Source organism: Grus americana, chromosome 2 (assembly GCF_028858705.1).
Source record: "Grus americana isolate bGruAme1 chromosome 2, bGruAme1.mat, whole genome shotgun sequence".
Taxonomy (NCBI): domain Eukaryota; kingdom Metazoa; phylum Chordata; class Aves; order Gruiformes; family Gruidae; genus Grus; species Grus americana.
In genome coordinates, this window is record NC_072853.1 from 46,795,828 (window position 1) to 46,822,270 (window position 26,443).

A 26,443-nucleotide genomic window follows, 5' to 3' on the forward strand; every position below is an offset into this window, starting at 1 on the left:
TGGGAAAATGACAATTGTTCTTCTTCAATGTGATATACATGGCTATTAGTAAATCCATCTAGAGTATCCTAATTAACATGCAGACACATTCATATCAATGTTATTAGCTTGGTGGGATAATTGGAGAAATGATCCTCTAAATCTTCAGCTGCTGCAGATGACATTATTCCTCACTTCCCACGTGACAAGGAGTATCATTCTGCTGCCTGGTTTTGCACCGTGAAGAGAACTGACCTCTCCTTAGAGTTCAACACATGGGGAATTTTCCAAAAATTAACGTCTAATTCTGGCTGTATTTTCATGTAGCTCTGTATTTACTTTAGCATAAATGCGAAGTCTTTGTAGAAGCATTTGTTCTGACAGGACGACATTTTTTCCCATATAATTAATGGCATTTGGACAAGGCTGTGGGGACCTATTCCAAATGACCTAAGGGCCTAACTCTGCAAAGGCTAATGCACATGCTTAATTTAATGTAGATGAGTAATATGTGAGATTCCTTATGCATGCTGTTTAAAGCATAAGCTTAATTACTTTTAGGACTACAGCCTGCACCAAAAATGGAGATAAAATAAACATTGTGCTATTTACTTAAAAAAAGCCCTCAAAACTGTAAGCCAGCCTTATCTCTTATTTCTTCTTTTATTGAGAATGACTGGCTGGCCCCAGTCATTGCCGGAGGTTTTACTGCTGTGGACTTACCTCAGGAGCCGGAGCTCTGCAAGGAGGGTGGGATTTTGTTGTGCCTTCTCTGGCGTGGGTTGAGATGCTTGCTCATGTTCAAGTCGCAGCCTCTGGATCTCCTGTAGGATTTCTCTTGGGGAGGGGAATAAGCAGAAGACTACAAGTCAATAATTTTCCACAAAACCATCTCACTGGACATCACAAGAGGAGAAGATAGTGTGACCGTATGTAGCTCTTCATCAGTGTGAATATAATGACCGGGCTCCAACCAACAAAAGAAGCCCTTGGCACTGGGCAGGTCTCTGGAGATTTTTTTAAATAAACTTTTAGGATTTCACCATAAAGGGAAATATTTCTTCAAGACCCCCAAAATTCAGATATGAAATAGCAGTATGCTTAATTAAATTGCTCCCTTCTTCTTCCCCATGAACATTTCAAGCATCACATGAACTTCACAAAAATTAAAATAATATCTGGCCCCTCTCGAGTATCAGAGAAAATATTTCGCACTTAAAAAAATACTTTTAGTGTAAGTAGAGTTCTGAAAGCGGTCAACAACTCATGGAGAAGCCCTTCAGGAGGACTTGTTATGACTGGCTTGCCACCCCTGAAGCACTGTCAAAAGGCTAACAGAAAGCTTCGCAGCAGAAGGTTGAAACCTTTGTGGACTTCTTCTCTTCTTCACAATGTGCTGGATAGCAGACGGTCAGGAGGCAGCCTCGAACTATGAAAGACAAATTGAGACTGGAGCTGGTGGCTCATTACGTGGTGACAGAAGGCAGTGCAGAGTTTGGAAGAGGAAACCATCTGGTCTGGGCTGGCCTCTGTTTTACAGTCCAGAGCTGTGCTGCCATACATTTCATGGCACCAGGCTGTCTGATACCCAGGGAGGGCCAGATCCTCTGCTCCTAATAAACGGGCATGACTCCTTTTTGGGGCTGGCTGGCTTATTTCTCCTGGATACTCTCTCTCAGTCTTGGTCACATCCATACCTAGTGTCTCATTTCATCAAAAGTCTAACTTGCTGCTAACCTTTCTGCAAACCTTTCCCAGGCAGACTGTCTTCTGGAGAGCTTTAATCATCTTTTTCACAAATAAAAGCAGGGGAACATAACATTACCAGTGTGACTGATTCTTTTATCATTTTGTGTTATAGTGCTACAGAGGATCCAACTCAAAGTTAATCTCGTCTTGAAACAGGACAGGCTTTTTTTTTTTTTAAACTCTTAACAAACAACAGCTGCAAACAGTAAATTATCAATGATTATATCAAGCCATTGAACGGTACACTCATTATACGCAGGGTGATTATGGATTTCAAAGCCTTTGTCATACACTGTGGACATTTTTGTGCCCTGTGCTTTTTGTAGGGGGAGGTGTACGTGCATGTATAAGCACATTGCACAGAAGTAAGTGGTAAAAAATGTCAGGAACCAAACATACACAATATATGGGACTGAATAAAATCACGTACTTTGTGGATGCTTACCGGTTTTTATTTTCAAGCTCTGCAATCAGCTGCCTTTGTTGCTTGTTTGCATCAATGGTGAAGGAGATATCTGATGCTCCTCTCTGCTGCCCCTGCTGCTGTTGTAAAAAAGAGAAGGCTGCATTGAAGGAATAGCCAACATGCACCCATGAGTTCAACACAGATCCGTTCTATCAAATCTGCTTACAGAAAATGCAGTACCAGGCTTGCCTACACTAAAAAAAGAGCATCCATGTTGTGCTCATACCAGTATGGCTCCACTGCTAGTAAAAGCAAGGTAAGTGCTAGAGTAAATAAGACTCAGTGTTTGCCATCCTGTCATTGCTTCCTCAAGGAGCTTCCTCTGAACCAATTGTAAAAGGCAATGGCACTGCTGCAGGCAGTTGCTGTAATATGGCTTCTAATTTTGATACTACAGACAAGAGGAATACTCTGAAGCAAAAACCAGTGTCTCTCTCCAAAAAGAAGGGCATGTGTTTCCAGTCCAGTGATGCTTCCTTCTCTTGAAAGTACGGTTTTACTTTCAGTTTGAAAGCTGTACTCAATTTTCAGTCCGGCTGGGTGGCCCATTTGGCCAAGTCTTCCTATACACTCTGATGATACTTCAGGAAGTCTCTTTCCCCAGTCCTTCAGGTACAGCAGAACCTTTTTCCCCCAATAAAATGAAGCAGGAATTAAACTATTTCTTACCAAACCAGGCAGTGCTCACTACAGCTTCATTGGACTATGCTCTTCTTTCATGCTTATCAGCAATAACCAAATATTGTTGTCCTTGTTCACATCCCTGTATTTCAGTACTGTATCAATGACTATACAGAGCAAGACATTTAAAGTTTCACAGCTATTAAAGATAGCCATTTATTTCTAACTCTAACCTGAAAGAATCAGACATTAAAAAATACTCTGCTGAGTTACTGCTGTGATTCGAGTGTTTCTAACTGTAAGAGCCCTGTGAAGTGTAACTATACGGCCCAATTTTATGTGATGCCAGGCACCTCCTCCTCCAGGAGGTGGCATCTTGCAGGAATGGACCCTCAGAAGGGATGAAGATGCATCTCAGTGCTAACCTTTGTTAGCACTGTCTGTGGGGAAAGGACAGTATCATAGAACCACAGAATGGTTTGGGTTGGAAGGGACCTTAAAGATCATCTAGTTCCAACCCCCCTGCCATGGGCAGGGACACCCTCCACTAGACCAGGTTGCCCAAAGCCCCATCCAACCTGGCCTTGAACACTTCCAGGGATGGGGCATTCACAGCTTCTCTGGGCAACCTGTTCCAGTGCCTCACCACCCTCACCGTAAAAAAATTCTTCCTAATATCTAATCTAAATCTACCCTCTACATGCCCTTGTAAACAGTCCCTCTCCAGTTTTCGAGTACATTACGCCTGTAACCATTTACTGTTTTCTCTGCTGCGGGTACATTTTCCCATTAACAGTCCAACCATAGGGAAGCAGAGCAGTGCATGAAAAAGAACTGATACACACTGATGGATGTCACGACTGATACAGAGGGAACCAGGATCTTTATCCTGAATGCCCAGTGTTATTAATATATTTCATTCTTTAAAAACCAGAATAACCATCAGCAAAGCTTTAGAAACTTCCACTGTGTTCCTAATGTAGTGCCACTCTTGTTCTCAGATTATACAGAAAGATTTCTTTATACAGAAACCTTGTCTTTTCCTTCCATCTCTTTTGTTCAAAGAGCACAGATGGATGGCAACGAGAAATTCAGTATTTTCCTTCAAACCAGCTCTATTTAAAAACTACTTAAGTATTGTTTCCTAAATCTTCCCCCTTATCACAGACACATGTTATCTGCAACTGATTTCTACCAGTTGCTTTGCAGAGACATTATTACTGAGAAATCTTGTTCCCATAAAGAATTACCGCCCTTCAGAAACAGGACCATCACCTATAGGTTGCCTTAAATTTGAAACACTATGTCACACCTCTGGAAGGGATTGATTTGGTGAGGCCAGCAGACCAGGAGCACCCCTGCATCCCTCTCTCCCTGCCGGCAGCTGCAGGTGGTGCGAAATCTTCCACGGCAGATGGCTGCACGGGGCGGCAGATTCGTCTTCACTGCCTGCACTGGGGGCGAACGTGTCGCGGTGGTTTTACACGAAGCGGTTTTACACGAAGCACGGTGCCTGATTTCGCCCTTTCACTTGACCCCGCAGCGTAAATCTTAGTGTGAAAATATGCTTCCTGGCACTCTGGACCGGCTGCTTTTCACTTAACCATCATTTATGGTCCCTTGTTCTATCAAATGTGCTGAGATAGGAAAAAAGTAACTAGGCTGACCTTATTTGTGCCATTTAAGATGTTACATACTTCGATTAGGTTCCTGCTTCATTCTCTCTTATTCCTGAATACAGTTAGTGAAGTTTTAGCCTGTCATCACCTTCTAACTTGGGATACATAGAGCAGAATAATCATTGTTCTGAAATGAAAATGGGAGCCAGGGCTAATGCAGGGGGTCATTACAGTCATCCTGCTGAAGATCATTCTTTAAAATCCTCAGCACTTAAGGCCCCAGTGGCCGTGATATTTGAACTAAAGAGTAAAATGGATTCACTGCCCCATTTTTCCACTGCAGTAAATCATTAACCTTTAACCAGAGCTAGTCCAGACAATATTTTCTAGTCTTTCCTGAGTTCAAGATGTCAGATTCCCTTTGCTGTAATTGTTTAAATACCATTGCATTAGTATATAGATTATATGCATTAGTATGTGGATTCTTCAGTTTAAATGGACTGCATAAAAGTCTTATTACTAAAGCATAACAGCGTCTGATCAAAAGGATAGGGAAAAATACTCCATTAATCATTAACACTGTCAGATGTAATTTCCTTGATCTTGCCAAGCCCCTGGAACATGACAGAAAGAAAGTACCTTCCTTTAATTAAAACACTTACTGATGAAGAAGTTTCTGCTGCCAGCCTTGCTGCATACCTGGCGATCAGCTTATGCTCTTCATCCAGGCGACTTGCGCTGTCGAGCACGCTGCTCAGGATTGGAAGGAAAGGAGGGAAGACATGTTAATACACGGTAAAAAAGGCCATTGTTCTGTCACACTGTCCACTCACACACCCTCATTACAGAATTTAGAAGCAACATGTCACCAAATTAACAACTGCAGATGTTAATTGAGCAAAGGGGAGAAGTGGAAGGGTAATTTCCCTGGAAGGATCAGCTCTCGGGGCCAGGCAGCACCTTCCCTTAGGGGGAAACAGCAGTGGTCTGCAAGTCCTGGCCAAGGTCATGCAAGATGCAACTCGCAGACTACTCTGTCCAAAGAGGGGTGGGAGGTGGATAGGACCACCAGTCACCATTTGTTTTTACTTCACAGCTTTGTCATATCACCTGGAAGAGCGATTATTTTTTGGACAATGGATTAGTGGGAACCTCAGTGTTGACTGAGGTCAATTTCAGAAGCTTTGTCAGATTTGCAAAAGAAAACACTACTTAGGACAGTTTTGCAGGGCACTTACCAAGGCCTCGTGGACCACAGTTTGGAACCACTGATCTAGGAATTTATAATTAGACTCTTTTACTCTTGGTTTCTTGATATTTGGGAGTAAGATTTTAAAGAATCCCATAATGGTGCACCACCGATCCCAGACCTGGACTGACTTTAACCTGGAGCCAACTCCTGCTGCCAGGATGCAGGAGGCTACTAGCACCGACTATGAGGAGCATCTGCTTTGGTCATGTGGGCAGAATCTCCCTAACAATTACTCAGAAAGCGTAAGAACTTACTGCAAATATGCTGAATTCCTTTAAATTTTTGCAATTTATTACCTTCTTTTTTTTCCTAACAATATCAAATATTTCTCTCAGGTTAATCCCTTGCTGGCTGTCCTTATTTTAAATGGAGGCTATTATTTAGTCAGATGAGCAGGAAAAAGGCAATATAGTGAGAACCTTTACTATTTCTAAATATCTAGAAGTTTGCAGAGAACCACCAAAACTAATAAATCGACAAAAAATGATATATGAAGAGGACTTAGTTGACCTTGGATAATCCTGGGATTTAGAATCCTATATTGCATTACCCATAGCATACACAAGAGAAAAAAACTGAAGCCCCTAAGAAGAGGTGAGAAGAATGCTTTGCTGTGTGGAATATAAGACAGCCTGCAGACTATCCCAGACAGAGGTAAGTCTGACCTCTTTTCTCACGCCTTGGTAACTGCCGGGTGTTTTGGCTGAAGGGACACAGGCACAAGCCTCCCAACCCACGGGCTCTTCAGGGCATGCAACTGGTCACTGGAAAATGAGCTTCACGTTTCAAAAGAGTGCGCAAAACAAGGGTTATTTTGAGCATGGGCATCTTATTCTGATTTTTGCCAGAAATGGTATCTTGAACTTGAAAAGCCTTTCAGATGAAAACAGCACTCGTGCAAGAAGTTCTGCTTTTGAAGAATCGGCATCTTTAAAAGAAAAAGGAAATATTTCTCCAGAATTTCTCTGTGAGTTCATATACCCAGGTACCTCAGGGAACTGCAATGTGCCTCTTTCAGTTGGCTTGATTAAGTCCACTGGGATTTAGAAGTTATGTTTGAAAGATGAGTAGTGGTTGATATTCATTGATCATTAAACTAAAGCTGGGAGTCATGTGGATTTGTTATAGCTTGCTGAAGTAAGGGAGAAGAGACAAACATAATCCTTTTCTCATTCTGACAATAACCTGTGAGACCACAAACATCAAGTTTGGAAAAACATTAAAGCTACGAAAAGTCAGACCCAGAGGGGTTCTGTGGAAGCTAAGCTTGTGCAGCAGACTGCACATAAGACTTCTGGTGGTAGATGAACACTGACTTTTTGGTTTTGTTTATGTTCAATTTATTTTGTGACATATATAGCTTAATTCTATGCTTACTCAGACTTTTGTGGAATAACCGATTTGCTTTCTGAAAAGACCCAAGCTAAAGGTATTTTTCTAAATTTATACAGTTCTGCTTCTTACATACTCATGCTTACTGTCCTGATATGTCATCCAGACAAAGAAAGGGGCAAGCAGCTCTTGCAGACACATAAAATTATGCAATCCAGGTAATAATGGTTACTTTCTTGACAGTATAATTCATTTTTAATTTCTCCATCACGACCACAACATCACATCCTAACAGATGGCTGTGAAAACAGCAAACATTCAGCATCAATTCTCCTTTTTACAGCAATGTGCAACCATATTATCCATCCTGGAAAAAGAATGGATTATGGTTCCACTTGTTGGCATTACACAATCTGCAACATAGTTCTGAGGTGTGAATTAACCCCTGAGACAATGACTTTACTGAGTGAACCAAGCCACTGCAGCTTTTTGATTCTTACTTGCTATTTAATGTCTTTGCTATATATTTATATGTAGGTGGATGTCATAAAATAGATGTAGCAGGGTGTCAAATTTGGTCTATGAATGCCACAAATTATTGGCCCCAAAGCTTTGTAAATTAAATTTCAATGTCTGAGATAAATTTCATTCTGGAATATACCTATTCTATGTGATCATTAAGCACAGAGGTATGCACAGCAGCATTAGCCTCGAATGCCAAGACTTTTATGTCTCAGAGTTCTGGTTTGCCATAATTCACTTCCGTTCTACTTCAGCAACTTCACGGACAATGATACAGTGAAATACACACAAGCTTTAAAATATTATGAAGATGCGTGCAGAATTTAGGACCCTCAAGAGAATGATTCAGGCATCCTTTCGAAAGAAATTGAATGTTTCGCATACAAATACCCTGCTGATGATCCTTCTTTTCTAAAAAAGTTAAACAATGCTTTAACACTGCTTCTCCATTAGTGACCACTTCTTTAAAGACTTTATTAGCAATAATTGGTCAGGCAGAACTACTATCATTCAGATGTAGACTGAATATCCAATATTATCATCTGTACAACAGGACTTCTTTTAGGCTTTAGCTGATCTGTGCAATATTCTACGGTCTAAAGGAGATCCATAAGAAAAGGATCTCAAAACTGCAGGCAAAGGATGAAAAATATGACAGCCTGTGAACACAGGAGTGACACTGGAGGATCTGGAGGCTATTTCTCAGGCTTTAGAGGTGTCAAATCAGCCTGTTCTGCAGTAGGCACCCTGCAATAGGTAATATGGATGTCCCCTGACGGTCTTAAAATTATGTCACCGCTGGTTACAAAAGTCTCAGAAATCCCAGTCTCTCGTGAAAATTTTGCAGTACAGGTATCAGTGTGGACTTCATGACATGCTCTTATTCTACAAACCTTCACTTAATAAATAATTCACTATAGAAACTACCAACAAATTAAAGGGTATGTTTCTAAGCCTCAGGGCTATATGAACAATATATCCTAACAGCAACCCACCAAATGTATTCTGAGGATTGTTTATCTGTGACACTTTGAAAATTGTCCTGGTTTTAAGGCACTTTAAACTGAGACGCAGCATCTGAGCCCTCTGCTATTGTTAATTTGCCATTTACTTTACAATCACCAAGATTTTACCATCAAAAGATCAACAACGCTCAGGTATGTGAGTATACTCATAAAAACTAATTCCGTTCAAGGGAGCCAAGTGTCTATACATTTCCTCTGTAATCAGGGGGTCTCTGAATGTTTTTCCTCTTTCAAGGGAAGATTCAACCAGCCTTCCCAGCTAGACTTAGCTGTTGTGCACACCCCCTTAATAAACATTTTTAAAAATACTATAGAACAGCACAGCACTTTTATAGTACAGAAAGATGACTTACCACAGTACTACACAGTATAACGTAAAAAAATCAGAAAGTAGCTTCCTATGGAACAAAAATAACCTCCTACTTATAGTATATTTTATCTTATTTTCTTCTGCACCTGAAAAGACTGAAATATGTGGAATTAATATTCAAAGCTAGGTAATGTCTCTAACTTACATGAACAAAAAGGAAAACCATTTGCAGTTAAAAGTTGTTTTTCAGAATCAGACACTAAAGATGAACTAAAGTAAACATCAAGTATTGGTTTTACATGCTAAAACACACTTTACTATTAAACTAAGCAAGACATCTGGCTAAGGGATACTTTTTCTACCCATACAGTTACTATAAACAATAAATTAAGTCTTTGTCTTGTTTCTTAATTTGCCCTGGAGTACTGGATTCTAAAAAAACCACTCAGGTAGCTTATTAGCCTATGAGGGATGGAAAGGAAAACTTGTACTTCTAGTTGTGGTATCAAATAACTGCAGATGAAAAATAAAGATAAGCAGTGAAAATTAATTAAAACCCCCCAAAATATAAATACTAGCTACTTAAAACTGAAGGTATACTGGGTTGTATTGGGCTGAACATTTGCTACTATAAGTTAGCCTGACTCAATACCTAAAAAAACCCCTCATCTTGTTTTGAAATGCTACTTTATAGCTCTTAAGATAATTTTATGTATGATGCTCACAAGTATTTCTGTAGGTTTTTCTTGCAGATGAAGGTCCAGCTACAAGCATTCATTCCTCTTTTCATCTTTGGCCACCAGTAGCACTTGAAAATATGTGATGGCACGTATGGGTACATACACGGGGTATTTTGCAGGCAGACACAACAGCTGAGCTGGCTAGCTGCAGCCTCCCCTAAATCAGAACCTACCTGATCATGGCTAACTACATGCTTTACTCAGGTTACCAAATCTTGTTAAGCTGCAGGGTGAAATAACTTGAACCCAGCACCATCCTAACACAGCTGTGTGGGCTTTGAGCAAGCTGCATCCAGCCACTTCGGGGCATGGGCAGGAGGGGTTCACATTTCTTGAAGATGCCCACCCAGGCTATGAGAGATGCAGCAGCTGAGCCTCCCTCAGAGGAGGGAGGACCTACCTCTCCTGGAAATTGGCTTCACACAGGAGTTTTTGGGATGGCAATGTTCTGTTTGTTCTTCTTCTCTTTCCCAAAATACAACCATTCACTTTCTCTACTACCAGTCTCATTGCCGCAAAGCAGAAAATGGCAATGCAGCATGGTTTGATGCATGACTAAGACTGCTGTCCCTCTCGGTTACGTTTCTGTCAAAATCTAATTGGTATCTTATATAAATAACTGAGATTGTTCCTCATTGAAGATGCTGTGACTGCAGTGATTTAATGTCAGTAATCAGATGTTATGTATTATGCTCTGCATCGGTTATTTAAACAATTAAGGCCATTATCAGTCACCCTCCATTCATCCCTCAAAATTAAATTTGAAGGATGTTATGGCACGTAATTTCTATGTGCATTTTAGGATACAAATGTACTATGACTTGGTGAGGTTGGCCTAAAAGCTTGAAGGAACAGCTTGAAATATACTGGATAAAATTTAGAGGACGAAGATGGTAGAGGTGAGGCTAAGTGCTCACAGCGGGATCTAACTGGTGGTCCCCACCGAAGCTAAATGTATCACAGACATGGCATCCAAAATGCCATGCCTGAAAAACCAGCCTAGCACCAAAAATTACTCTAAACCATGTCCAGTCTTTGCTGGCCTCTTGAACAGCTGTATCAAGCAAGTCACTTGTGGTAGGCAGGGCCACAGTTCCTTCTCCTTGTAATACGAGGTAGTGTACTCTTGTCCTCAATCATGGCTGGGCGATGACTGGTCCGCCACATGCCCCCAACAGCTTGTTTTCACAGCCACGGTGTAAATATTGCTCAGTAAGCCTGTTTTCTGGAAGTGCTTCTCCAGGAATGAAATTCCCCTTCAAAATGTTTTTGTTTTGAAGAAATGTTTTTCATTTTTCTCACTAAAAACTAGTTTGCCTTTTTTTTTTCCCCACTGGCACATTCCAGTGGGCTACAGAGTAGAGAAGCAGGTCCAGAACAATGAAGGCAAACTTTTTTTTCTACTGGGCATGGCAAATGACCCCCATTTTCAGTTGGAGCTGCACACAGAAGCGAATTTTGTAAGACTGTAGAGAACCATTGCATTCACCCTCCCAAACGAAGTTGCTTATTGCCTTCCCTACATATGAGAGTAAATGGAAAGTTTCTCCTAACCTGAGAAATATTCTGCAATAGCAGGATGGGAAACCGAGGGGTTCGTTATGAGAACAAAAACCCCTCATGAGTGTAGTTTTGTTAGAAACACTGTACAGCTTTCTGTTCAGCATCACCTTTTCTAGGGCCATACACTACACTGCTCACCACCTTGCTGGTACAGGGCTGCAAAGTTGAGTTTTGTGGTACTTGGAGAGGCGAGCCAGAGCCAACGTTGCCACTCCTGGAGTAGCCTGGTGCGATGCCAACATCCGCAAGTGCTACGACAGCAGGTGGGTTTAGCAGGCAAAGCTCCGTATTCACTCCAGTAGAAATGATGAACTGTCTTCAAGACACCCATTTAGAAATCTGTCATACTTGAGTCTGAATGAGCTAAGGGCAAATTTATATCCAAGATTCAAACAACGCAGAAACTGGGCAGATTTAAAAACAATGCCTGATGCATGTTCAATTGAAATGAACTCTTTCCTTCACTAGGTTAATAAGCAAATTCCTATTATTACTATTATCATTACTTACATGCTATTACCATTCCTTACTTTCAAGGCAAGGTGAAGCTACAAATTATATATCACCCCCAAAATTATTACCTTGAAAACGTGGACTCGTTAGTCATCGTTGTATGGAGATTTCTGTACTATCACCAAGTCCTGCACTGACTAAAGCATGGCGTTCCAAATCAATTTGTATAGCCATTCTCAGCTAAGCAGTTATTTGCAATACCTTGCTACTTAACATCACTAGAGAGAATAACAGCAATTGCCACAATCCACCAACTTTGGGAGGACGTACCCCGTGTTCATACGCATTCCCTTTAGGTTAGCGCTCATAAAAAGCTGCTTCAGCCTGCAGCCAGGAGGAAACAGTGGGAGCATTTGTCCGACCAACATCCCTTTCCTGGGTTCCCCAAAGGTGCCAAACCTGCACTAACCGTGCGGGGTTGCTCTGCAGCATGTTGACATACAACCCGATGAGTACATGTTCATCGGCCAGCCTGTCTGCAACATCGAGGCTGTACTGTAACCTGAAACGGGGTCGGGGGGAGAGAGGGTGCGGTCCGGACAGACAGAGGGAAATAAACAGAGAAAGCAGGAGCAAGTGAGATTGTGAAATGGGAATTTAGGAACGAATAGTTAAGTGTTCTTAGAAAAAAAAACAAACCAACAAAAAAAAAAAAACCCAAACAAACAAACAAGTGCAGAAATTATTTTGTTATTATTGTAATTTATATGTTAAGTATTTAATGGCTCAGGATAGTAGAATCCCACTCAGTTACAGAGCCAGGCTTGGAAATCAGTGAGATGCCAGATCTGGCCAGGGACCGGAGCTGTACAGTTCCATTTATTTCAAGATACAGCAGATTGTGAGGTCAGCACTCTTTGTTTTAATATACTATGTATTGTATGTATACATTGAATACACATATGTTACACACATGATTAACATACTGAAATCACAAGTTGGATTTCCTTGGAAGTGTCTGATCAAGACCTCATGCATCCAGGTGTACATGAATATATTTAAACATGCCCTACTTAGCTCACTGGGTTAATTGGTTATCACAATTTTCTCAGGAAAGATGTTTATAGAATACATTAAAAGCAGGAGGAATAGAGGAAAAGGTTTTGATTTAGCGGAGTTAGTGCAAGCTACGAACATACTCTCTCTTTAACTTACCCTTTGCCTTTCAAGAAAGCTGGAGCAGCCCTAGCCAGCAGTTTGCTCTGCTCTACTTCAGTATTCTTGGAAGGAGAGCTAGTTAATAAGACAGGAAAACTAAGAAGAGGGTGAACAGCGATGTCTGAAATTCATTAGAGAACTGAGTTTGGAGAAACTATTTGAGTCCCCTGGACTGAATAAAAGTAAAAATAGAAGCTTTAAAGGAATTTTAGAAAACTTCAGGGAATGTCAAGCCAGGAATTAACAGTTTTCCCTCCTGTTCTCCAAAAGCAAACTATAAAGCCTTCACTACAGAAAAGACAAACAGAATGTGCTTCTCTCACAAATGCAGAGCTGACGGCTTGTGTAGTTTACAGGTGGAGACCGAGATAAACATCACCTTAAATGCAGCTTTAAAACTGGCAAAGCTTCACCATAACAGCTAAATTGCTTTTCTCCACATTTGCCATAAGACAGTTTCAATAATCTAGGGAAATGTGCTTATTTAGAGCCAGTGATGGGATACATCAGTTTAATTTTCAGAAGTACTGTTCTTCTGTTGATTTAAAAAAATATGTAGTTCATCAAACCCACTTTTTTCCCCTCCTAATTACCGTGTTTAATGGATTGCAGTAACTGCACCTTTCCCAATGCTAAAATAGCCATGTTAATAAGATAATACTGACTAGAAATGGAAAGATTGAAATGTTAGTTTTTCTTTCATGCTGCAGCATTTTTGGTTTAAAAAACAACAAAGCAAAACAAAAATATATTTTACTTTCTTCTTTATAAAAATTATTCACCTTTATATTTTGGTTTGGCTACTGATACTGTAAATGTCTTTGATCAAAAGACCGGTGCGTGAGCATGCACGTACCCGTGCATCCGGGGGGTGTCTGTGTGTGGTATATAGGCAGATGATGTTGCACAAATGTGATGCTCGATAAATCCGCACAGATGTGGTTCCAATGGACTGAAGATCAAAAATGTTACTACTAGGACAAAGAAGGAATTCAGTAAGACGAGGTGCGTGCCATTCCCTCCTTTTGGGAGGTCAGGGTTGGCAGCGGGGTTCTGAAAAGGATGGTACCAAAGGGTGTCCTGAGAACGCAAGCCCTGTCCAGTTATAATAAATCTGGAAGATAGCTGAATGAAATGCAGTGCTGCACAGCAAGAAAAAATGCTTGCTTCACATTTCTATGCCCATCAGCATGCTACTTATGTGCATTGCGCTTCCGCTGAAGCGATATCCACGCAGATAAACATGCTCCATGCCATCTAGAAAGATACGTTTTCTACCCATGTTTTCTTCCCAGTCACAGAAGGAAAATGCATTCAAGGGGTAACGCAGTGTGCCATTTCAGCCAAAAATGCAGCGTTCGGTTCTTAAATCACAATGGGATACTAAAGACACCAGGGCAGATTTTGTGCTTTGCTTTCTAATGGTGCAGTGTGATCTACCAACCATAAGTTCTCCTCTCCTGTGCTCCAGAAGTAACATCATTAGGGTGGTGGGACAGGCAAGCAAACGTTACTCATTGAGCAATTGATATAATGTCTATCAATGTCCTCTTCCTTCTTAGCTGATTAAGCAAACTTACATCTTCCAACCTCTTCTTATGAGTTGTTTTCTAAGTTTTTCTGATGTTTGTGTGTCTCCTCTGGACTCTGTCATACTGTTTAGCATATTTGTCCTGTGCTGTGGCCCTACACTGGGTGCAAACCTCCAGGCAGATGTCTCCTCCTCCAGGGAATGAGCTTTAATGGCTTTCCACATGATGCCCCAGGGTCAGATACAATCTAACAATCATATTGCTGACTTCGATTAGTTTGTGGTTCACTGCAACTGCTAGGTCCTCTGTTAAAATATTTCTGTCCATCCAATTATGCTCCATTTTTTATTTGATTATTTGCTTCCTTGCTACAGCACTTTTCACTTATAATTACTGAGTTTCCACTAACTGATTTCAGATCATTGGACATCAATTACTACCATTGCAACTGAGCTCATTTTTTAATTTAGAAACTGCTCTCCAAGCACTCCTTCCCATAACTATTTCAACCTTTGTACCATCTACAAATTGCATACACTCACTCTATTGCTCCCACTAGGTCATTACAAGAAATAGTGCACAGTGCCTGACTTAGGATAGCCTTCAAGAATCCCAGCTGATATGTCCTCCTCCTAGAATGACAGCAAACTTTTGAAAATGTAATTACTGGTTTTCAGTGTTGCTCTCATACTAATTTCCCCCAGTCCATATTTCCTTTGGGTACTTCTGTGTCATCTGGGACTATGCCAAAAGTCCTTTTAAGGTCAACCTGTATCATATCTGGTGCTTCTTTTTTACCCACTGGACCAGTTATCCTGTCAATGAAATAAATTAGTCTGGTTTGACATAATTTGTTCTTGACAAATCCATGCTGGTTATTTCTCATTGGTTTATTATCTTCCAGGTGCTTACTAATTCTTTCATAATTTCAGTATCTTTGGATACCAAGGTTAGGCTGTCTCTTGTATAATCCCTTCAATCTTTGTCCCTGTTCCTGCCTTCCACTTTCCTTCATTTGGAAGGGCTGACATTTGTCCTTCTTGTTCTCCCACATCCTCCTACATCCTCCGCATATTCCCCAAAATACGGCTAATACCTCAGAGCTTGTTTTGGCCACAGTGAGTTTCTCTGGGTCCTACCAATTGGAACATATATTTTAAAGATATATCCCTGTTAAAATGGAACATTTTGTAAGATGCTAAAGAATGCTTCCCCATCCAAATTAAGCGAAAAAACCTCCAACTCTGAGCAGATGTCTAACAAAGATGTAGACCTAACAATACTGGTGTAAATGTTATACCCGCCATAGTGTCTACCTGGCTACTACTACTACTACTACTACTGGGCAACTTGGTCTAGTGGAGGATGTCCCTGCCCATGGCAGGGGGGTTGGAAGTAGATGATCTTTGAGGTCCCTTCCAATCCAAACCAGTCTGTGATTCTATGATTCTAAAGAATCAGGCATAGAAACCTTTCCTTCAGCAGGTAGAATATTACCAATGAAATAAGGATTCTCATCTTGTTCTGAAAACAACATACAAAGGCAACATGCATCTCAAGTCTACCACACTCCTTAGAGACGGAAACATAGACAACCACAGCAACCAGTATGTTTTGCTCTAAAGTTAGCTGTTGCCCAGAAATTTGGCCTAATCTCCCACTATGCCCAGCACAACAACCAATTCTTTTTAGCTTTTATGTGGAATTAAAAAAGGCACCAGCTACTCTGACTCAGCATTGAATAAGACTCAATTTCTCCTTGGCTACAGGCATTTGATACCATACTGCATTCTTTCTGCCTACCACAAAATTGCCAAGTAATTTCAACTTCATCAGAATGTGCTCCATCACTCCATTTATTCCAGTTTATTGCATCTTTAGAAGAACGAAATGTATTAGCTGTGAGGAGGGGCTGAGAAAAAAGCAAGAAAAAACATTCTGTTTCATCTTATCCCACCATAGCCCTACAATTCAATAGCTTAAAGAAGACATTTATTAAGAAAGAGGAAGAGATTGTATCCATTACTATGGTAGCCCCGTACTTTAAGGCAGCACTGACAGACTGCAGCTGGGGAACAAAAGAATCCAAATAAAGAAGAAAACATTAATTCAGGGTATAGAGTTACTCCTCTTGACTGGACAGAAGTTTCTACAATGCTCTCAATTGACCTGTTTTGACATAACATATCCAATTCATTGGGTTTGCAAGGGCACTACCTACTCTGCAGCAATATTCCCTTGTTCTGCTGCCCTCTAGGTAATGAGAGATCACAAAAACAAATGTGAGAGTAAAACCTGAATATTAGCTATAGTAAAAAATTACAGGACTCGTGGTTTTAATCACATATTAGCTGTCATCGCAGCAAATGACTGTGATTTGGTGTTTGGGAGAAGATCACATATTAGAAAAGAAGAAGCAAAAAAAATCTAGGTGCTTTAAAGATGTTCTTGAGGTGTACAGAGCATATTGCTGATGTCAATTTGCATGCTGTATATATTTAGAAGCAAGGTGCTTGTAATTTTTGTACCTCCTCATGAAAGCTCTCTTATGGACATGTGGCTCAAACTAAGCAAAGCAAAGCAGAGAAATTTTAAAGGGATTTTGATTCTGAAGTGGTTTGAAGAAACTAAGTACCTCAGGGAAAGCCTGAATCTGACCTCCTTTGAGCTTTGGAATAATTGGGTACCCACCCAAAATCAGTGCTTCGGACTCAATTAAATTACAAAAAACATACAATGTTCTCACTTCACAGCTGTTCCTCACAGTTTGTCATTGTATTTACTAGTTATCAAAGATCTTTCCTCCAGTAAAACCCTTCTTCTTCCCAGTTAATTTCCCTTTTTCACCTATGAACCCAGAAATGAAGATGATATTTTGCTGAACTTATGATACCATATCCATTTCCAGTAGCAGAATGACTTGGTGTGCTGAATTCAGCATTTCCTGCTACAGGGAGAAACCAGTTGCGAATGGTAATGTTTTTACGTGAACACAACTAGCTGAAATAAATACCATAGGAATGCTACAAATGACAGTCTGTGCCAATTCTCCTTTGCATAAACATTCTAATTACATAAAAACTTTCTTTAAAGCTATCTGAAACCTCTGGACTGGATTGCAACACAAATTTAAGGAACCATAAGTTGTCTGTAGTGAAAACACAGCTAGCAGAGCTTTTAGCATTGATTGCATTCAGCTAAAAATTTCACCCTGAGTTTGTACAATTTTTGTTATAATATGAATCACGGAGCATTTCATATAAAATCAGCACAATTGCAAACAGAGCTGTCAAAGTCTGTTTTCCTGATGTATGGGAGCATGAGCTTCCACTAATGAGGCCTGATTTTCCCAGTGCAATAATAATAGTAAAACCTAAAAGAATGAATGAAGATACTGTTATTAGTCTAATACAGATTGAAGAACTTGGTATTTAGCAGAAAAGTACCTTGGTCTCAGTACTTGCTTACTAAATTATAGCTAATGCTCATGGATTAATCAAAAAAGAAAAAAGAAAGATCGTTACACTCCACAGTAAAAAAAAATGGGGAAGTTGTTCTTATCCAAGTGAAAATTTCTTTTACGCAGAGTGAAATAGGCTCTTCCTTAAGGTCACTAAGATGAGAGGTAATGCTGGAAAAAGGGTGCAGCAACCAAATCCAACGCTCACTAAGTAAATGGGAAGTCTTCATCAGCTTTAGATCCGCCTTTTCTGTGGCCATTTTGAAAAGCAAAGCAAAGGGGTCTGGGGAAGGTTATTGGCAAGCAGCGCTAACTGCAGAACAGTAACTACCAGCAGCGAGAGCTGTGGAAGAGGGAGAGGAGGCTGGCTGCGAAACCTGGATTCGTTTCCAGGCTCTCACGCGAGCCTCTTCCACTCCTTGGTCAAGAATGCAACAGGCAAGTCATACACTGATGATGAAACCATAAAGGTGTATTTTTTTAGTTTGCAAAAACAATGTTTCCAACTTCTTCTAGATACGTTAATATTAATCCTACATGAAAGGGTGAAGTGAAAGATTTGTGCTGTGCAGAAGCAAGAGAAGTTGGCAAAGCCCACAGCCAGCAGGAAGTCTATTCAAAAGACTAATTAGAGCTGCAGAAACCCTGTAGCCCACCAGAGCCTTCTTTGAAGAGTATCTTTAGTAGTTTAGCAGAATCGCTAATGATTTAGTGCATGAGCTACAGAGCTACGGCGATTAGTGAGTTAGTGCTCTCATACTGACCGTGAATTGATGTGAAGCTGATTTACATACAGCTTTATAAGAGAATGCTCATCAGCCACAGGACTGGCTACATTTATACCCTCAAGTAACCTGAATGATTCAAACAATGAAACCTTGTTAATACCTCAAAAAACATTCACAAAGAGCAGCGTGTTCAGAGCGGGTTCATTACAATAAATGCAATTTGCAACCATTTAGAAAGGATACTGACTTGACAGTTTGTAGGGTGCTTTTTCTTTTGAATAAAAAGATGCAAATTAAATTTATAAGAGATGATAATAAAAATATTGAGAAGAAGCTGTCAAACACTTAAAATCTTGCTAGGTCAATAAAACAAAAGTTAGAAAACTTTTAGTATACAAGCTATATAATTGCTTTGCGTAACAGGGTACTGTTAACTCTAAAAAAGAGCCAGAACTGACTGCTGCATCATGGACGTGTTCTAATTTTAATGGCTCAGCAATCAGGTACGTTTAAACCTGATAGTTAAAGACAGTCAGCTGAATTATTAAAGATCACAAAAGTAAAATAATCAGGAATTTGTCACATGTAAAGAAAAACAGGCAGCACAGTAGATAGTGCTGTGATTGTTACTGAAGATCCCCGGCCTAAATGGCAAAGCATACTTTTGTTGAAGGAGCACAGGGACTTCTTGGGGATAAACAGAAGCAACAGCTACAGTCTTAAAGAGCATTGCTCTTAATTACCTATTCTGGAGAGACCACGAAGAGATTATCCTGCTTTGCCCTGGCACATACAATTCCATATACTCCAACAACAGGAATGAATTTGCATTTGCATTCTTGCTGTCTGTATAGGCAGCATATCTGGTCTTGGGGGCTGCTTTGGGACTGGCTGCCAAAAAGCATCTAAGTCACACCCAGCAGCTACCCAGATAACACCCAGAGTTTGCAGTTTATAGCTCCCGGTAACAAAAGCTCATAAATCAAAGCAGTAGTTAATACCTCTTTACTTTGACATTGCAGTGTGGTACGCCCCAGGTTTGGTTTTGGTGTTAAAAAACGTAGCCATGCATACCTAGAGATTGTGTTTGGTTATTTGGGAATGCTGAAGCACTGACATGTACAGCAGGAACCAAACAATTAATTGCACCCAAGGAAGACATATCACTTGTCTTCCCATATACAGCAGAAAGTTATTTTTCTGCCAACTCCTCATCTATGTGTAAATCTAGGTTTACATATATTGGATGAAAGAGCTAGAAAATGTTACACACATATTTTGGCACTATGAGCGAAAACACTAAGCCAAAATGCACACACTCAGCCGCAAGCACCTTTTCTTTGGGATTAATGTTTCTGACCACTCTTCTTTAGTTTGTTTGCTGAAGGGTCACCATATGCCGAGACTACTCCTTCTCTCTTGTAGCCTTTAATGAAAATCTGAATGGTTTAACAGGAGTAAGGATGTCTTTGCTATATTTCACAAGTATGAACACGTTTTCTCTTTGTTCATATCCTATCTTGCGGTATGATGCAGGTATTCCCAGTAGGCAATGGCATGCCCCAGTTTCTATTCCCACAGTGCTGCTACAAAATGGCTTCTCACCAACAGCCCATTGCCAGCCCCTGAGGGAGGCTGCCTAGGTTGCATGTGAGCATGTTTAGTGGGATGTAACGGGACAAATGAGAACTGAAGTTCTGTGCTCTGTTGTGAGGAGTCTGGGGTACCCAGCACCAGCTCTCCATCTAGGTATCTTGGTGTCAGTCCAAAATAACCAAGGCATTTTCTGCTCATGTCTGTTAATTTTATTTTGGTTTTGGTTGTGTGGGTTTGTTTTGTTTTTTTTCTTTCTCAGGGAGGAATTGAAAATCGAAACCTCCACCACCCTCATACAGTGGTTTAAATTAAATTAGAGTAAGAACTCACCTTCTGTTTGCAAACGGACTTCCTGAGGGAACAGAGTGGGAGAAGAGTGTGTCGTTCATGCTGGTTACAGGTCGGGGGGGCCTAGAAGAAGGCAAAATACCCAGTTGCATTAATTTTGCACAAAAGGAAATTCATCAGCAACAGTATTTACAGATAATTAAATGAGCTTCTTGTCTAAAGTAACATTACTACTGGAATCTTCTGCTTTAAGTAGCAATAGTTCCAAATTAAAGATGCTGTGTTTTAAGCAGAAGTTAATAAAACCAGTTACTTAGGCCTGGAAGGAAATAATGCTTTTGTGTGCTCTGAGGTGAGTTTAAGCAACTTGTGTGATTTTTCCCCCCCCAGCTTTAGCGAAATAACCACTATCCCATTTTTTCTTTCCAGACCTATAGTCCAGGGTGCAGTCGCTGCTTCCAACCAGGCTGAGCACTGGTAGCAGGTTTGCTGTGGCAGCATGGAGCTCTGCAGGGGGTTACTGCTAATAAATTACACAGCTTTTCACGAGTTTATCCCTGGCGCTAAGCTCCATGCTACGATAACTGCATAGTGACCACAACGTACCCCTAGACTTCAGTGTCCCATAAAATACATGTAGTATTAAACTGGTTTAATTGCAAAGCTTTTCAGCTGGTATATCAAACCCTCAAATCAAAATTTAAAATAAGTATATAGTTTAAGAGAACTCATTAATAACGATGGTTTTATTATTACATTCTTTATTTCCTGCTTTTACTAAAAATGAAATGAGAAGGAATATTTCCCCTGCTTTCTTTTATTGTCTACTCTTAAAAAATATTTTGTGCATAAATTTTTCTTCTGTATCCATTAAGGAGAAATTTCCCCTTCTTAATGGACTTCTTATGCAACATTGGGCAAAAGACATAGACACTCTGGAAAAACTAAAAAAAAACCCCTAAAAAAAAAAAGTTACTAAAATCACAGGGTTTTAAATCAGATTTGAGCAGAACCTGAAGCCATATATAATTCAGACTTCAAATTGCTTCAATTTAAGTTGTTTAATACCTCCTTTAAGCTCTGTGGAAGATCTGTCTTGCTTTCTGAATTCTGCAGATGTGCAAATCAAGATATAGCACCCATCTGCAAAATATTCACTGGGCTGTAAATGTGCAAGACAACCGGTCATCCAAACCATTTGCAAGAAATGAAGAAAGCCAGTTCTGCACAGAAGTGAACTATTAATATATATTTTCTTTCTTATTTTGTAACTGTTAGAAAACAAGCATAAATGTGGTCTTTGACAAGTCCAAATGGATTTCTCAGCATGAAAACACCACAATGATGTTAAGAAGTTTAAAACTTGGGAATAGAAATATGTAAGATTTGGCATGTTACTTATTCGTATGAAAATATAGTTTTAGCCTAACCCTGCACCTGCAGACCCACATGAAAAACTCCAGTTCTGGTCAGTCATGAATTTGAGAAGCAGCACTTTATGCTCTAGATAGTTATGGAGAAGTGTCTAATATTATTTTTCATGGTCTCCTTCATCAGAGGTAGGAAGAGCTTAGATGAGGCCATGATCAGAGCCAATCCACTGGAAACGTCATTGTGGTATGAGTCTTGAAATACAGAGATTTGAAAATAAACTTCAAGAGAATACTTAGAAATTATTTTATTTAATGGATAAGCAACTGGTATTTTGTTGCCTGGGAACTGTAGGCTGGTAATTGATGTAGGAGAAATAGTTCACACCAACTACAAGCGACTACCGTGTTTTTCCTTTTCTCAATGCAATCACTGGCCAGCGAACACATTCAAAAACTAATTTGGCACAGTCCAGGGTTTCTGAAAGATGGGTCCAACCCTGGGCTGTGGAGTCCTAAACAGCAGAGGAGAAGGGATGAGAGGCTGGTTCTCAACGCTGTCCCAGGGAAGGAGGCGGGAGCAGTGCTCCCAACGGCAGAGCTTGGGCTCTGCTTGGCCTTGCACCCCATCCACCTCTGCCATGGCCTTCAGCAGATCACCACATGCACACTTCAGCTTGATGTCTTCTCTAAGCTTTATCTCAAAATAGGGGTGCAAGGGAAAGTTTCTAACCCCCAAAAGAGCTCTCCCCTTTCACTGTCTCTATATTCAAAGACAATTATTTATTTGGTTCCGGACTCTGATAAAAAGTTAAGGATTCGTAATAATGAGATTATTGTTTTTTTCCCAAGTTCCTTCATCCAATGAGTGTACTAAGGAAGAAAAATACTCACCAAGTATCTCTTTTGCAGCCAAAATGAAACAGAAAAAAGAACATTAATTAAATTGTCAGTTTAAAATGTGTATGGTCTAAGTAGTGCATTGGACATACTCCATTCTTATGATCCCGATTCGGCAAAAAGCGTGAGAGCCTCTACGTATAAAAAGTCATTGATCTGTTTACATATGCAGAGTTACTCTCGTGTACAAATATCTATAAACTCCAAGGCATTGCTAAAGTTTTGTGATTCGCATTAGCTTGTCAATTCTTATATGAAGAAATCTGTATTGAACTAATCTGAGCTTTCCCAAGGCAAGTTTCTTAAAGGCTGATGCCCACTATCACATTCCTCAGGTTCAGCTTGAATATCAAATGGATGTTCAAACATACATATACAATTGTGTGATGTGGTAAGACAAGAACAGCAGACTTTTTATGGTAAAGCAAAGGAAAACTCAGCTATTGAATATAAATGTCTATCTCTCTGAGGTTATTTCTAAACTTTCTAAGCTTTCTGATAAAAGTGAGCTAATGATACTCAATCAACTTTCCTCAAGGAGGCAGAAAACACTTAATACTATTGAGATATGCTACACGATAAATACATGTTATGGCATAACACACACCCACAGTAATAAACCGGATTAAATAAGAGAAATTTTCCAAAATGCTCCATGCTGGTCTAACCTCTTCACACTGATATCAAAAATAATGCTCCCACAGGCTTAGATAGAAACAAAGTCAGGCCAGTGCAGAATGCATTTGAAAAATCCCTCCACAATGCACTGGCCGTGCCATTTGTCATGTCTGCAATCTGATGCTTCTTTCTGGCTGCCAATCTTATGTATAGAAAGGAAAAATGACCCCTCCATCGGTGGGGGGAGTTCCTCCATCAGGTTAATGACACCTTGATAACTACTTCTCTAGGTAAGCCTTAGATGTGTGTCTTGCTTAACTGAAAATTTTGTGTGGCACCAGTAAAACAAAAAAAAACAACGCAGCCATTCTGTCTGCTGCCACTCAAAGGTGGAAGAACGATGAAAAGGAAAGGCTATATAGTAATGCAGAGCGTACTTGTTCCCATTTAAGCTAGAAGCTAAGAAAAGGATACTATTTTGATGCCAAAATTCGTCCATTAAATGCACATATAAACCTCTTTTTGCCTGGATTCCTGCCCAGAGCCGTTTCTCTCAACTTCCATTATGTTTAAAAATAAAAATTACATCAGCGAGAAGATATTCTCAATGAGGTACTGTAGCACATCTCTCCCCTCAGTTAATTTATGTGAATTATGCTGTAGATCATGCTACCTCCACAACTTACAGGTTTTTCACTCATGTACCATTATAGCCAATATATATTGCCAAGTTATATTGCCTTCAATCTATGAATAAAGAGAAACTGTATCATAAAACAAAATAGATGGTGGTTTGTTCTCACATCCAATCACTCTAAATTACGTCTGTATAGTTAGGAAGAAGGGAAGGTGTTAATTTCACAGCAAAGATTTGGAACCGATCCTACTCAATTATGGTACCTTCCCCTTGCCTTGCCTAAATGCATTTAATCCGTTCACGGTAGCCCAGATTTCACTACCCGTTATCTTCTGACACACCCCCAGGCCTTCGGGGGCCTTCAGCCAACAGGGAACAGAGGCTTCTCTTTCCATTTCACGCTCTCTGTCTCTTTCCGTTTCTCATAACGATGGCCAAAATCTGCCCCGTGAAATGATCACTGGCTCACCAGCAGGGCCAGGCTTTTGTACCACGCACAGCACTGGGGTAGCTCAGCAGATCCATCTCTGGATGATTTCTTCCAAAGAACAACATCCTCCCATTACACCTCCACAAAGAGGTACACGGGATTTAGCTGGCAGTCGAGTGTAACAGGGATTTGGCACTCTGAATATGCCAGAGGCACCTCGTGTTTGAAGAGCAGAGCACACCTTCATGCCTTGAAAAAGTTCTGCTGTGACCACACGAGGAGGACCATCAGCATGATTTATCCGTAAAATGTCAGGTAGGTTAGATGAACTTGCCCGGTGCCACACAGCCCACATTGGCCAGCATGCACTTGCCCTTAAAGATGCGACGTACACATGTTCGGTACTGACAAAAGTAAATATGTGTAATAATTACAGACCGGAATGGTTTCAGCAGCCATTAACACAGATATGCAGCATGCAAATACAATTTTAATGGCTGCTGCCTAAAATACTTCAGTTAGGGCCTCTGGGAAGGTGCTTAAGAAACCTCTTAAGACATATATCAGAACAAGAGAAATACTTTAAAGACAGTATCTTTGGAATTATTTTTCCAAGTTAATTTGCAACTTTCTTCCAACCAGTGTCTTGATTTTTCCTGGAAAAACTTAACTTTTTTTTTTTTAAGGACGCAGGAAGCAAACGTAAAACAAACTGATCAATGAGAATATCTGAGCAATTGCCACTATGGACGGTGGACATGCTTTAGAACAAAGTGACGATTTCCCCACCCTGCACAAATACATTTTCTCTCCGCTTTGACTTTCTTGATTTCTGCAGAGAAAAAGTAACGACACAAACTACTATATAAAAAAATAATTTTGCTTTCCCAAAGTCTCAAACTGTGAAGATAACAGACCCTCTTCAAGTGACTTGGCAATTAAAGACACAATTCTTATGCAGAATCACGTAGCTAGTCTTCAGGGCTGGGTGAAGCTGCAGCTCCACTAGTCAGAAAGAACTCTGACACTGATTTCAACAAAACTCGTAGAACTTCACTTTCCTCTGGTGCCTTGTGTCAAGACATACCTGTCATACACTGAAGTTGAGTCTCTAGATGACAAAGCTAACGTTCTCGGCATGAATACATCCCAAAGTGCTGAAACTCTATGAAACTGAATGGATATCTCTTGGGGAGAATGGGGACATACCAACATTGTGTGTCCCAGTATTTGGTTATATGTACATATCCCACTGACTTTTCAAGTGAAGTCACACCGGAAGAACATTTTTATACTAAATACCCCTATCAGTGAATTTGCACTTGTGATGCATTGAGCTCGATACGCCACAGTTGCCTCCCGTTTTGTTCAGAGCTATACTATCTACACTCAGTGTAAGCAATTCCCACAAAAAGCTTACTTTCTCTACAGCACACAGATACTTACACAATATGAGCCAGGTTTAGAGGTTTTTCAGGCTGGTCAGGGAACATTGGGTGCAAAGGTTCACGGCTGGAAGCACAGCTTAAAGACTTGCTAAGTGCATTAGTTAGCTTCTTAGCAGGTGATTTCTGGGAGGAACAAGGAAGGTAGAGGTAATCTGGACAAGTAAGGTGCATACTGTTTCTGCTATAGGAAGCACAAAACAACAGGAAGCTCTACGGCTTACATACTTATTGACTGACATCCCCCTTACCCCCCTCCCACCCCGAGAGTCTGGTAAGGCAAAGACCACTCAGTTTGGAGGAAAGATTACTCTTACCTTCAGGGGCCTTTAGGGTAGGCTTAGGGGGTATATCTACACAGACAGATGCAGTTGCCAGGGTATATCTATATGGACAGATGCACTTCCCATGGCTTCTTTGCAGTGCTGCACTCAGGTAGTATTGAATGAAGGACAGAACAAAGTTAGTGTCGCCTGGACTGGAGCTAGCTTGTACTTCACCAGCTTGGAGTGCAAGCAGAACACATCTGTGTGTGCCTGTCCATATAGATGCACCGTACGGGACATTGTTTCCTTCCTAAGTTGTGGGCC

At 40.4% G+C, this 26,443-nt stretch overlaps 1 protein-coding gene across 19 annotated transcripts in view; it reads right to left on the minus strand.

Moving 5' to 3' along the window:
- The window catches only part of DTNA (dystrobrevin alpha), a 231,605-nt gene that overhangs the window by 27,509 nt on the left and 177,653 nt on the right, over nucleotides 1–26,443 (minus strand). For 7 of the 19 annotated variants that reach the window (XM_054815374.1, XM_054815372.1, XM_054815371.1 and 4 more), the window contains 8 exons: nucleotides 25,855–25,979; nucleotides 20,496–20,576; nucleotides 18,606–18,695; nucleotides 12,847–12,924; nucleotides 12,101–12,193; nucleotides 5,097–5,184; nucleotides 2,174–2,271; nucleotides 703–816 (listed from right to left, as the gene is read on the minus strand). In XM_054815374.1, coding sequence (XP_054671349.1) covers nucleotides 703–816; nucleotides 2,174–2,271; nucleotides 5,097–5,184; nucleotides 12,101–12,193; nucleotides 12,847–12,924; nucleotides 18,606–18,695; nucleotides 20,496–20,576; nucleotides 25,855–25,979 — 767 coding nt within the window. The remainder of the gene's footprint in view (nucleotides 1–702; nucleotides 817–2,173; nucleotides 2,272–5,096; nucleotides 5,185–12,100; nucleotides 12,194–12,846; nucleotides 12,925–18,605; nucleotides 18,696–20,495; nucleotides 20,577–25,854; nucleotides 25,980–26,443) is intronic. The other 12 variants (XM_054815378.1, XM_054815377.1, XM_054815389.1 and 9 more) reach the window with 6 other exon arrangements.